The sequence below is a fragment of the Xenopus laevis genome, chromosome 9_10L, assembly GCF_017654675.1.
Source record: "Xenopus laevis strain J_2021 chromosome 9_10L, Xenopus_laevis_v10.1, whole genome shotgun sequence".
In the NCBI taxonomy this organism is placed as follows: Eukaryota; Metazoa; Chordata; class Amphibia; order Anura; family Pipidae; genus Xenopus; species Xenopus laevis.
In genome coordinates, this window is record NC_054387.1 from 27459779 (window position 1) to 27473117 (window position 13339).

The following is a 13339-nucleotide window of genomic DNA, read 5'->3' on the forward strand; positions in this document are numbered from 1 at the left end:
TCTATGTATATAACTGCGTGTATATTAAATGTTTGATTAGAGAAATGCCTCAACTCCTAGACGAGCCAGCACAGTAACATGTAGGGAGCGAACACTGCACCAAAGACATAAATTTTATATATATATATATATATAACCATACAGAAAGCTGACGCACACTGGGATTTATCAAAAATAAAAACTTATTTTATTTGGATCGACGTTTCGGTCCACACACGGACCTTTATCAAGATCTTGATAAAGGTCCGTGTGTGGACCGAAACGTCGATCCAAATAAAATAAGTTTTTATTTTTGATAAATCCCAGTGTGCGTCAGCTTTCTGTATGGTTATATGGCTTCTATCTGACTAGCACCTGGGTTTTGCCTAAGTAAGTATGTGCCACAGCCTTTCTACATATATATATATATATATATATATATATATATATATATATATATATATATATAAACTCACAGGCACACCACCAACTTATTTTCTGCGAGTCACAATATTGCTTGTGTTGTAACAGTATTACCATAGATTAGTTGCATTATAGAGCCCATTCCCTGGATTTGTGTACATAGAGAACAATAATAATTGTATACCTTACTGCAAACACAAAAGAGCCACTATATACAGTTATTTTGCATTGCATCTATGTGCCTGCAGGCCCTTCCCTATTTACTTGGATATCAAGTCATTTATTAAAACATGGATTTTAGTTTATATAAGCATAAATGTGAAATAGATGCGGTGTAGCTAAACTGCCTGAAAGAGTGGGCACCTTTTAAGTACCTCCCCAATCCCTACATTTTCTACGGCAAATAGCCCAGTCCATATTGAGATAAACCATTGTGACAACAACAACACTGCCAATTGAGGGATAATGGTGTTGGGATTGATTAAGCCCAAGAACATTGCTGCAGTGTCAAGTATATTTTCCCATAAAACCTTGTTTAAGATTGAGCTATATGAAGCAGATTCCCTTTATCAGTCATTACTGCCTGGTGTCCATCGAATTTCATCCACCAGTGCAGGTTAATGACATCTCCTAGGATACACCGCTACATAGATTCTGTGAAATCAAAGGGGAGAAATAAAGGCCTGATGTGTCACTTCACAAGTGGAGCTGATCTGTCATTTGTCACTGTTGGTTTCAGTTGGACTTCAGTAAAAGGGTTTCTGCAAAAAGAAAGGAAGAGGTGTTTAGCGGTGAGAGATGGTACTTGCAGTCCATGCAGAGAAGGGAGAGGAAATATACAATGTCACATCTTGTACAAGGAACAAAATAGATGTGCAGTAGGAGAACGCCAGAAAAATTTGCCTGGCAGAGTGTGAATCAACGCTAGCGTTTATCTTCTTCGCTAGCAAATCGACGCCTGCGCCCGTTAGGGAAGTTCTGAACTGACGTCACGCTGGCGAATTTTCGCTAGCGCTACTCACTTCGCCCTTTAGGGAATCTGCCACATAGTGTGGGAGTACAGGAGCCAGATCCCTCATCCATAACTTTAAACTAGAATTTCTATATGTGCATATGTAACATGTCAGGGATGGAGGAGAGTAAGAAAAGGGAAATAAAATGTGAAACAAAAGCGTACATCAGAAGGAGACTATAAAGGATCTAGAGAGATGTAAGAGATTAGTTGGGGTGTGGGGTGAAACACAAAGGCATAGAACAGTATGGACCAACATAATGCAGGAGAACACAAAGAAACAAGATAACTGCTTAGTGAAAGCAGCACAATATGCATCCCGTGCATAAACTGGGATACTATCTTTATTGACATAAAGACTAAAAGATCACCAATAATATCTGGCAGTTACACATCTGAAGCTACACAATGTGAAGAAAGAGACGGGACTGGTTCAGGTATGTTCTATTAATGGAAACACAGTGGGGGGAGGCTGTGCATATGGAGTGATAAAGAAAATGGTACCGATAAGCAGGCAATATTGCATGTTACATGTAATCTAAGTGATGTGCTATTTTGCATAGAACACACTGGTTCGTAAATAACATGACATCCTGAAAATAATTTATCCATAAAAAAAACAGCAAAGCAGCCTGGTCAATGTTCCCTCCAAGTTGCATGCTAATTGTTTAAAATATATATTTTTAAAGAAAATAAATAAAAATAATTGAAAAAGCTAGATGGGCCCCTAAGCTGTAGCCTAGGGTAGCCTATTTATTAATCTGCCCCTGTGCACATGGCCTGCAAGAAATTTGACTTAACATGCAAAATATGTTTAAAAGGGGTTTTTTATTATACAGCTAGTAGGAACCTGTAAAGAAGAGAAGAAATATACAGAAATGGAGATATAGGCTATTGAAACTGAGGAGAATCACACAAGGGATACACACACTGGAAGTGAAGGTGGGGATACAGAATATCAGATGGAAAATATGGTTTATGTTGGACACCTTGAAGATGCTTTTCTGCAATGAGAGGCAAGCATAATGGTAAATAGAAACCAAAGGTTCGAACAGGCTAGTTGCCCAGAGGGCTAATGATACATAGACATCTGTAGTAATCTCTTAAACTTGAGATTTTTTTTAATAATTAGATGTTTTTGTGTTTTATTCAGTTAAAACATTTTTAGCATTTTTTATATTCAAATCTTTTAATAAATGACATGGCATTCGTGTTTTATTTTTTGTGGTTTCAAAAACCTCTAAAACCACTAAAATGTTGTTAAATCTGCCTTCCGGTGTTCTGTATACCTCCAGATAAAAGATAAAGCAACAGTGCCAAAGGCTTTTTAACACGGGCACTAAATTACATCAGAGTTGTTCCCCATAGCATCCAATCACACCTTTAAGGTTCGTTGATGTGATCCTCAAGGATGAGCACATTGGGGAGAGAACCGCTCGTTTAGCAAGGTCTCTGTTTGTATGGCTAGCTTTACTTCTGTTTTTAACGTGCATTGGACTGAGTGCAAGAGTTGATTGTGTTCCAACAAGCACTCCAACTGTTGTATTGCACCATGAAGGAACCTGCAGAAAATGGCAGCCTGACAAATGGGGGGGATGGGGGTCAGATGTAAACATTAAGGCCAGTCCACTAGCAGTTAGAAGGCAGATGGTATAAGGCAGATGGTATGAGGCAGGGGGGTTGGATGACACTAGGGTATGCAGCACCTTTACATGTGATGGAAAGCAAGAAATAAAGTGAGACACAAGGGAATAAATTAGTGGGAAAGAGGCAGGTGTTCTGCACAGTACCTAGAGGGAGAAAATAAATAGAATAACAATAAGAGGTGCACAATATTATAGTTCCTTAACCTAGTAGTGAAACCAGATTGAAGATGTTGAAGATGGTCCCAAAATTTAAAGGGAGAGAAGAATCACAAGAGAAGGTCTGAAGAGATCTGCTAATGTGCATCAGTTTCAGATTAGACCAGCAGTTAACAGTGTGGATAATGAGGCCACATGCAAATGAACAGGCTACTTATGGAAAACTAGGCCATTTTTGGAGCAGCCTTGATACTTCAGTTCGAATGACTGTCCTTCTATAATGTAGCTTTACAAGTGTTTAATGCCACTCCTACAGTCAGAGTAGAACATCTGAAGGAACACACAGAATTTGATTTCTTTTTAGCACACAGATATAAAACTTACTAACTGGAGGCACCTCTCAAAACCTCGCCACTTCAGCTTCCAGACTGTAAACACAAACAGAAATGACATTTTACATCTCACGTATGCATGTCTAGTATAGAGGTTTATTGAATTAATAGTTGTGGTTTAAATACACATGATCCCGCAGGGCACAGTATGTTCGTGTGAGCATCTCATTGGACTTTAAGAGCATCCTTTTATAAAGCTCTGTATGAATTGCTTAGGGAGATACAAGCAAAACTGAGCTGCATTAAACAGCATACATTAAGCCACAGATCAGTGAGTTAATTTCTCAAGGAAACAGATTCAATTAGTGCCGTTCACCTGAAATTAATTTGCTGAGGAGCATGTTGTAGGACTGATTACTACGTTCGGTGTTTCACCTTAAGTTTACTTTTAGTATGTTATAGAATGTCCAATTCTAAACATCATTATTTGCCTTCTTCTTCTTCTAACTCTTTCCAGTTTTTAAATGGGTGTCACTGACCCCATCTATAAACAAATGCTGTGTGAGGCTACAAATGTATTGTTGTTACGACTTTTTCTTAGTCATCTTTCTATTCTGGCCTCTCCTATTCCAGACTCTTATTCAACTCAATAGCAGATTGCTGAAATTTCCTCTGGGCAGAGCCAAAATATCGACTTTAAATACATTCTTATTGATTTTTCATAAAGTTCCATGATTGTTACTCACTTAAATTTCTAGAAAGATATTCTGAGCATATACGGTTAGGCCCATAAATATTTGGACAGAGACAACTATTTTCTAATTTTTGTTCTGTACATTACCACAATGATTTTTAAATGAAAATACTCAGATGCAGTTGAACTACAGACTTTCTGTTTTAATTCAGTGGGAACAAAAAGATTGCATAAAAGGAACTAAAGCCTTTTTTTTTTTTTTTTTACAACAATCACTTCATTTCAGGGGCTCACAAGTAATTGGACAAATTAAAAAACTGAAAATAAAATGTTCATTTCTAATATTTGGTTGAAAACTTTTTGCTGGCAATGACAGCCGAAGTCTTGAACTCATGGACATCACCAGATTCTGGGTTTCCTCCTTTTTAATGCTCTGCCAGGCCTTTACTGCAGCGGCTTTCAGTTGCTGTTTGCTTGTGGGCCTTTCTGTCCAAAGTTTAGTCTTCAACAAGTGAAATGCATGCTCAATTGGGTTCAGATCAGGTGACTGACTTTGCCATTCAAGAATATTCCACCTCTTTGCTTTAATAAAATAAAAGGTCCAATCTAACCTTTCTATTCTTGATGCTTATGAGTGGCTTGCACCTTGCAATGTACCCTCTGCATTTACTTTCATGCAGACTTCTCTTTATGGTAGTCTTGGATTTCGATACGCCTACCTCCTGGAGATTGTCGTTTGGCTGTTGTGAAGGGGTTTCTCTTCACCACCACTTTTGTCTTCCATGGAGGTCCAGGTCTTTTTGCATTGCGGAGTTCACCAGTGCTTTCTTTCTTTCTCAGGATGTACCAAACTGTAGATTTTGCCACTCAGCAAAATTACTTGGCAATTTCTCGGATGGGTTTTTCTGTTTTTGCAGCTTAAGGATGGCTTGTTTCATCTGCATGGAGATCTCTTATGACCGCATGTTGTTTGTTCACAGCAAATTCTTCCACATGCAAGCACCCCCCCTCAAATCAACTCCAGGGCTTTTATCTGCTTCATTGATAATAACACAACAAAGGAATTGCCCACACCTGCCCATGAAATAGCCACTAAGTCAATTGTCCAATTGCTTTTGAGCCCCTGAAATTAAGTGATTGTGTTAAAAAAAGGCTTTAGTTCCCACATTTTTATGCAATCTTTTTGTTCAACCCACTGAATTTAAGCTGAAAATCTGTAGTTCAAATGAATCTGAGTTGTTTCATTTAAAATTCATTGTGGTAATGTGCAGAACAAAAATTAGAAAAAAGTTGTCTCTGTCAAAATATTTATGGGCCTAACTGTATACATGTGTATATATTTACAGGTATGGGATCCATTATCTGGAAACCCATTATCCAGAAAGCTCTGAATTACGGAAAAGGCCATCTACCATGGACTCCATTTTATCCAATTTTTTAAAAATAATAAAACTTTAGGCTAGTGCCATAAGTTCAGTATATAAAATATGATTTTTTTTAGCTATATTAATATTTAGGGTTTAGTTCTCCTTTAAGCAGACTGAGGACAACATATTGGCCACTGGATTTCAACTGGACAGGCCTGGTTTACGCACGTTGCCTTCCTTGGTTTAATCGTGGCAATGGTGTGTCTTAAGGTTTATGGGTCTCTGCTTTACATCCTGATCATTACCATACAGCCGTTTCCAATACCACATATGAAGAGTCCCCTACATATTGTTCAACAGGTATTAAGAAGGATTTTACCTTTCACAAATACCTATAAAACATCTTTGGAGGTTACCTTAGTGGCTTTTTGTTTTGCTCATATTTCATTTACTCTAGATCAGGTATAATTATAGTATTTTGGAAATATTATAAAACACTGATCTACTCTTCTATCTGAGAAATTACAAGTACATTTGTGTCAGGCTGACGTTTATAATTACATTTGTTTACTGTTCAGTGTTGGTACAGAAAGAGATGTCAGTACATGTATTGGACCTGTTATCCAGAATGCTTGGAACCTGGAGTTAAGGGATCTCTATATCTTAAATCTACTAAAAACTAATTTAAAAATTAAACACAACAGGACTGTTCTGCATCCAATAAGTATTAATTATAGAATTCTTGTAATCAGATACAAGGTACTTTTTATTATTATAGAGAAAAAGGAAATCATTTTTTAAAATCTGAATTATTATATTACATGGAGTTTATAGGAGACGGCCTTCCCATAATTAGGAGCTTTCTGGATACCAGGTTTCTGGATAATGGGAACCATACCTGTAATACATCATGTGTTGCAAGTAGCTATGCAAGTAGGAAGCCTATCATTAACCATTTGCAGAGCAAAAGCAACAAATGTTGGCAAATTTCAAAAGTGTCTGCCAAAGTGCATGAGAAGGGACAAGGTCTTCTGAAGGGACTACTTCAATAAATCCATCTTTGTGATTATTAGCTTCACTTGCATCCAATGAAAACATGTGCAAGGCTTCTAAATGGAAGCTGACATATGGACACTGTAGTTCATACATGATAAAGGCAATGGGAACAATATGAATCCAGGCAGTTAGCAAGTCTTTGGTGCAACATAAGGCCATAGCTCTTCTCAAACAGCTTGTAGAAGAGTAGAATCCGGATTCATTGATTTTCACATTTTGGAACAGTTCTTTGTGTGGAATTCTCTTCTAGATTAATAAATGCACAACACAATCTGCTGGATGCTCAGCAGCTGGATGAGAAATGGGGATTATTTTATTAATGTGACAATGGCATTCATGGAATGAAGTACCGATATGGCAAAAAAAAAAAAAAAAAGATATGACAGGGCTCTGCATGATGGATCTACATTAGTCAGAAAAAGATAAATCCATTTGTATAAAACTTTATTCTGATAGTGATACAGCTAATATCACAGTTAGCATCCGTCACCATGAGACAAAAATAAAATAAATAGTAATAGATTCTACATATATATGGGGAAAAGGAAGAAAAAAAGCAGGCAATTGAAAAAGAATCCCCCAAATTCCCATGTTAATGCAATAAAGAAAACTTTATTCATACAATAACATCATTACAGGGCACACCTTGAGAAAAAAAAAGTGTGCTTAGCGCTGTACATTCTTTTTACAGGAGTCTACATTCTACATTGTGAGTCTAAGAGATCGCTAGCACAATTATGACATCATAAATGCAAACGGATTCTCATTTGTCCATGTTCTGTTCCACTAACAAAACACTTCATGTATAATGTATATGATTACAAGTATATTGCCAGCACTGCCATAAGAAAAAAAGGCATTTATTTATAATTTAGTGTTAGAGGTTTTATTACAACGACTATGGAGAATTTTGGCACTGGCGCGAGTTGACAGGAGCTAAGTCTGGGTAGAAGGCCCTGCTAAATCCCACATCCCATGATCTCAGTGCGTGAGGAAGCAATACAGGTAGCCATTAACTCCAATCCTACTGTGTTTGTCTGTAAAGTTTCTAAGACACATAAAGATGGACAAAGATTTAGAAAATATAAATCGCCTTCAAGTGCCTTCCTCCAAGAAAGAAAACAAAGTAGAGTACAAAATGTCATCCTTGGATTTGCGTTTCAGACCTTTAAATTTGACAGAGAACATCAGATTATATAAATGGCTCTAGGCGACCTGACACAAGATTAGATTAATTACCTGTATTTTATGTGTTTTCAAAACACGCAAAATAAATGCACAAATAGTTAATAAGTCTAATTACTGTTGCAGAATAAAGAATTTGCCATTAAAAGATCTCATAAAATGCTGCTTTGTTATAAAATCAGACTGATTTAGATTTTGGAGCCATTTAGCAGGAGCCCATATGTTGATCACTTTACCATAGGCCAGGGATACCATATGCATAGGTATAGGATCCATTATCCAGAAAGCTCCGAATTATGGAAAGGCTGTCTCCCATAGACTCCACTATAATGAAATAATTCAAATTTTTTATAATGATTTTTTTCTGTAATTATAAAACAGTACCTTGTACTTGATCCCAACTAAGATATAATTAATCTCAATTGGATGCAAAACAACCCTATTTGATTTAATTTATGTTAAAAAGTTTTTTTAGCATAAGAAAGGTATGAAGCTACAAATTATGGAAAGATTCCTTATCTGGAAAACCCGAGGTCCTAAGCATTCTGGATAACAGGTCCCATACCTGCAGTTTAAATATGGAGAGATTGCATTGCCTATAAATCCCTCCAACCAACTTTCTACTGAACATCACAAAGCTGTGCTGTTGATTTATAAAGGCAGCCACTCACTATCTGCAATAATGAGAGATCTCAATTGTATTTAGCTCCCAGTTCAAACATTTAACTAGGAATATTATTGTGAAAAGGTATGCTTTTAAATGGGAACAGACCTGTTGTAAAACTCTTCCTTCGAATTTAAGATAAACTATGCCCCTGAACATTGCAGGCCTCTATAAAAAATATTCTGTTAATTACAATTCCCCCAAGCAGACATGAAAGAGCACTTAGGGGAGCAAAGGCACACCACTTAGCACTTCTGGCTTGGGAAATTGCTGCAATTTGCACCTTGCGCCAGATAAAAAATCCAGCACAAGGTGCACAGTGCAGTGTGAAGGGACAAAAGCCAGCCCTGCCCTTATCACCTGACATAGGTATTTATGCTTCTCTTCAATAGGTGTGATTGAAACGAAATGGTACATCATACAAAATAACTAAACAGTGACAACAACAGTGACAACAACAGTGACAACAAAAAAAAAACCCATTTAAGATCTCCCTTGTCAATCTGCATTCTTGACCACAAGGGTGAAATCTGCTTAAACTATATATGGCTTTAGTAAAGGAAGCAAAGGGCAGAGTTGTTAAAGGTCAAGTTTTCCTCCCTGCCCCAAGGACCCTGCGCCCACTTGTGTAAACTGTTTAAATTGCTTTAAATAGCATATTTTTAAAAAGAATCCATTGGCGTTCAGTGGAGGAGATTAGATATGAATATGACAAATAAACATGACATATTTTTATGTAAAGATATTCTGTGTCTTTGCCTAGGGCCCACCAGAGAGCCTGACATTGCGTGCCCATGTCAATCTTTTTTTTTAATAAAAAAAAATAAGGCAAATTTAAAATAGCTACATAAAGCACTATACAAAAGCACTTTACAACACTGTATACTTACCAGATAGACATTTCTTTTTAAGGTGGCCAAACAACCTATTTGATGAATCTCACTTCTTCATACATTAAGTGCCTTTTCCAAAAGCAAATGTCAAATCTGGTTTCATGGAGGTTGCATTAAGGGGGGTGTTGACCTTTAAATTAACTTTAAGAATGACGTAGCGATATTCTGAGAATTTGCAATTATTTTTTAATATTTTTGGTTTTTGAGTTATTTAAAGGGGTTGTTCACCTTCAAACAAATAGCTTTTCAGATAGATCACCAGAAATAAGGGGGCACATTCACTAACCTGCAAAAATTTGCCAGCGATGGCTTCACTCACATCGCAACACTTCTCCAGGCAAAAATTCAGCAGGACAACGCTAATTCACTAAAATGCGAAGTTGCGTCCAGGGCGCCGAACGATGGCGAAGTTTCGCTAGTGTTAATTCGGCAAACAAAGCAAAGTTGCGCTAGCATTGGCTAATTTGCATACGGCAGGAAGTTTTATAAGTTAATTATAATGGACATATATGTTGCAGCAAATACATTACACTACACAAGCCCAGGGAACTTTAAAAAAAGAAAATAGAGTTGTTATAATACCCTAAACATGAGCCCAGTGTATACTTTATGTACCATATGTTTGGAAATGTAGGGGGGAAGCCAGGTACCCTAAAAAAAATTAAGATCTTTTGCAGCTTATCACCCTGAAAAACTGAAAAGTCGCCAGCGTTTTTTGGGACTTTGATATATTTTTAACTTTTTTTTGAGTAAGTCCTATCTACTCTATTGCACTTCGCCTGGTCTGAGGTGGCAAAGTCAAGTCTGGCGCAAGAGGTAACATTCAGTAAAATCTGCATCTTAGTGAATTTGCGTAGTTACATCCAGTCGCCAGAGCGGAAATTCGCCTGGCGTTAGAATGCGAAGTAGCGCTAGATAGAAAGATAGTGTCTAAATAGAAAGAGGAGTAATAAGAAGTAGCAAAACAATATATTTGTAACCTACACAGTATTTGTGTTTTGAATGGAGTCCCTGACCCCATCCCCATTTGAAAGCTGGAAAGAGTCAGAAGAAGGCAGCAAATAATAAAAAAAACTATTTAAAAAAAGAAAAATGAAGGATAGCTGAAAAGTTGCTTAGAGCTAGCCATTCTATAACATACTTTACTAAAGAACCAGCCCTTTAAAACAGGATTGTGATAATGACGGCTGTTGGCTGTGCAATAAAACGAGTGCAAAAGAAATCAGATTTGAAAGTTTCATTCTAAAGGATGTTTGGGCTAAAATTCTTCTAGACAACTTTGTTTGTACTGTTATTAAATAACTGAAGCAAAAATGATGTATGCAGCAGATATTAAATTTCTTAACACAACCTCAATTGGTGAAGCAAAACACCACTGGTATGTCAATGTAGCCAAGTCATCAAGCAGGGACATTTTTTACACTTGAATAACTAGCCTTCATATAATTAAAGGGGTGGTTCACCTTTAAGGTCATTTTAAGTATGTTATAGAATGGCCAATTCTAAACAACTTTTCAGTTGGTTTTCATTATTTATTTTATAGTTTTATAGTTATTTGTCTTTTTCTTCTGATTCTTTGCAGCTTTCAAATGGGCGTCGCTGACCCCCTTCTAAAAAAAAAATGCTCTGTAAGGCTACAAATGTATTGTAATTGCTACTTTTTATTACTCATCTTTCTATTCAGTCCCTCTCCTATTCATATTCTAGTGTCGTATTCAAATCAATGCATGGTTGCTAGGGGAATTTGTACCTTAGCAACCAGATTGCTTAAAATGCAAATTAAAAAGATGTCGAATAAAAAGCTAAATAACTCAAAAACCTTAAATAATAAAAAATGAAACCAATTGCAATTGTGTAGAGAGTGCCGACATTTTTCGTCCGGGGGACATCAGTCGTTTGGTCGATCAGACAGGTTTGATTTTGTCCCGACCGATCCCGCCGGAGCCCATTGCGCATCCTAATCGGATCGTTCGGCCATGGGGCTGAACATTCAGATTACCCCCGATTAGCCATGCCTGTTAGTGGCATATCGGGGAAAGATCCGCTTGTTAGGCGATGTCGCCAAACGAGCGGATCTTTGCCTCTATGGCCACCTTAAGAAATAAAGAGCTTGTCTTTACCGTATTTTGGAGTGATGCAGCTAATAAAGACATTTATATAGAATGATTCTCATATTCAATCATACAGGTAAAGGTCTCATGATAATCTTATGGAATAACAGTCCCTTTGAAACCACAGCCCCATGCACACAGAACACACAGAGGGACACCGAAAGAGGTAAATGCCCCCTTCTTTATAGCTAAGGCCTTGTGTTAAATCTCAAAATGTTACCACAATGCTATTTAAAAATTGGTATAAAAGCCAGTTATAAAACAGCTCTTTATGTTCAATAATTACAGCCACACTGATTGGCAGTTCCTGCGCTGAAAACCCCTTGCTAAAAACAAATAAGCCCAGAAAAAGCATCAAGAACATAAAAACCAAGCAGCACCAGAATTGCCTAACCGATGGGATGCTGGAATGACCTCCAATTACTGCTATGCAACAGATTACAGATACCTCCAGCAAAGCATAGGTTAATGAGCACAGAGATCATTCAAATACCGAAAGAAAATGAATTACAGAAAATACAAGAGTTTAAAAAAATCCATGGTTATAAAGAAGAAAATAAAACGGTAAGAAAGACGAATGTTCTTCAAAGCAGCAGGTGCCATGCCTGTGCAAGACTCCCCTCACACAGTGGATATCATAGTGCCATTGCCGCTGTGAAATAAAAAAAAAAAAAGCAGAGGGACACTGCCGAGTTGCATAATATTATGTCTGATGGCACAAATCACAAGACTGATGGCCCCACTTGGAACAGTATCCCTTACACATGGATATGGATTATTTGTGCAGTTGTCGGACTTGCCTAACTATATAACTGCCAAAAGGAAATCCATACTTCTTCATAAGATGCTGATCCTTCTAATAATTTATTCAGACTTACTTTTCTTGCATCAAAGCTCCCATTTAAAAACTTAAATTATGTTCTATGCCTGCAAATGTACTTTCTTAAAAATGGATTAGCTGCTATTTCCAAAAAGGTCTTTACACTAGGGGTCATTTACAAACATTTACCTGCAAGTGTTAAAATGGAGTGCCTACTGGTTACTTGTGGCCAAACACAATCCTGCACTCAGGACCGGACTGGATTTAAAATAGACCCTGGAATTACAAGTACACCAAGGCCCAAACAGCCCCCACCACCCCAACAAATAGGGAAGGTCTATGGCATAGAATATAGTATTTGTACCTGGATAGAGAACTGGCTAAAAGATAGACTACAAAGAGTGGTGGTAAATTGAACATTTTCTAATTGGACCAGTGTTGTTAGTGGAGTACCGCAGGGCTCTGTACTAGGTCCCTTGCTTTTCAACTTGTTTATTAATGACCTGGAGGTAGGCATTGAAAGTACTGTTTCTATTTCTATTTCTATATACTAAATTGTGCAAAACTATAGGTTCCATGCAGGATGCTTACACTTTGCAGAGTGATTTGTCTAAGTTGTAAAACTGGGCAGCAAACTGGAAAATGAGGTTCAATGTTGATAAATGCAAGGTTATGCACTTTGGCAAAAATAATATGAATGCAAGCTATACACTAAATGGCAGTGTGTTGGGAGTTTCCTTAAATGAGAAGGATGTAGGGGTTTTTGTAGATAACAAGTTGTCTAATTCTGGGCAGTGTCATTCTGTGGCTACTAAAGCAAATAAAGTTCTGTCTTGCAGAAAAAAGGGCATCAACTCAAGGGATGAAAACATAATTATGCCTCTTTATAGGTCCCTGGTAAGGCCTCATCTGGAGTATGCAGTTCAGTTTTGGACTCCAGTCCTTAAGAGGTATATAAATGAGCTGGAGAGAGTGCAGAGATGTGCAACTAAACTGGTTAG

At 37.3% G+C, this 13339-nt stretch overlaps 1 protein-coding gene across 11 annotated transcripts in view; it reads right to left on the reverse strand.

The window, feature by feature from the left end:
• Nucleotides 1-249: 249 nt before the first annotated feature.
• The window catches only part of baiap2.L (BAI1-associated protein 2 L homeolog), a 156479-nt gene continuing 143389 nt past the window's right edge, over nt 250-13339 (reverse strand). For 2 of the 11 annotated variants that reach the window (XM_041577338.1, XM_041577345.1), the window contains one exon: nt 250-1163. In XM_041577338.1, coding sequence (XP_041433272.1) covers nt 1094-1163 — 70 coding nt within the window. In that variant the 3' untranslated portion in view covers nt 250-1093. Of the gene's footprint in view, nt 1164-3600; nt 3645-7092; nt 7832-11431; nt 12171-13339 lie in introns of those variants that run through there. The other 9 variants (XM_018235077.2, XM_041577339.1, XM_041577344.1 and 6 more) reach the window with 7 other exon arrangements.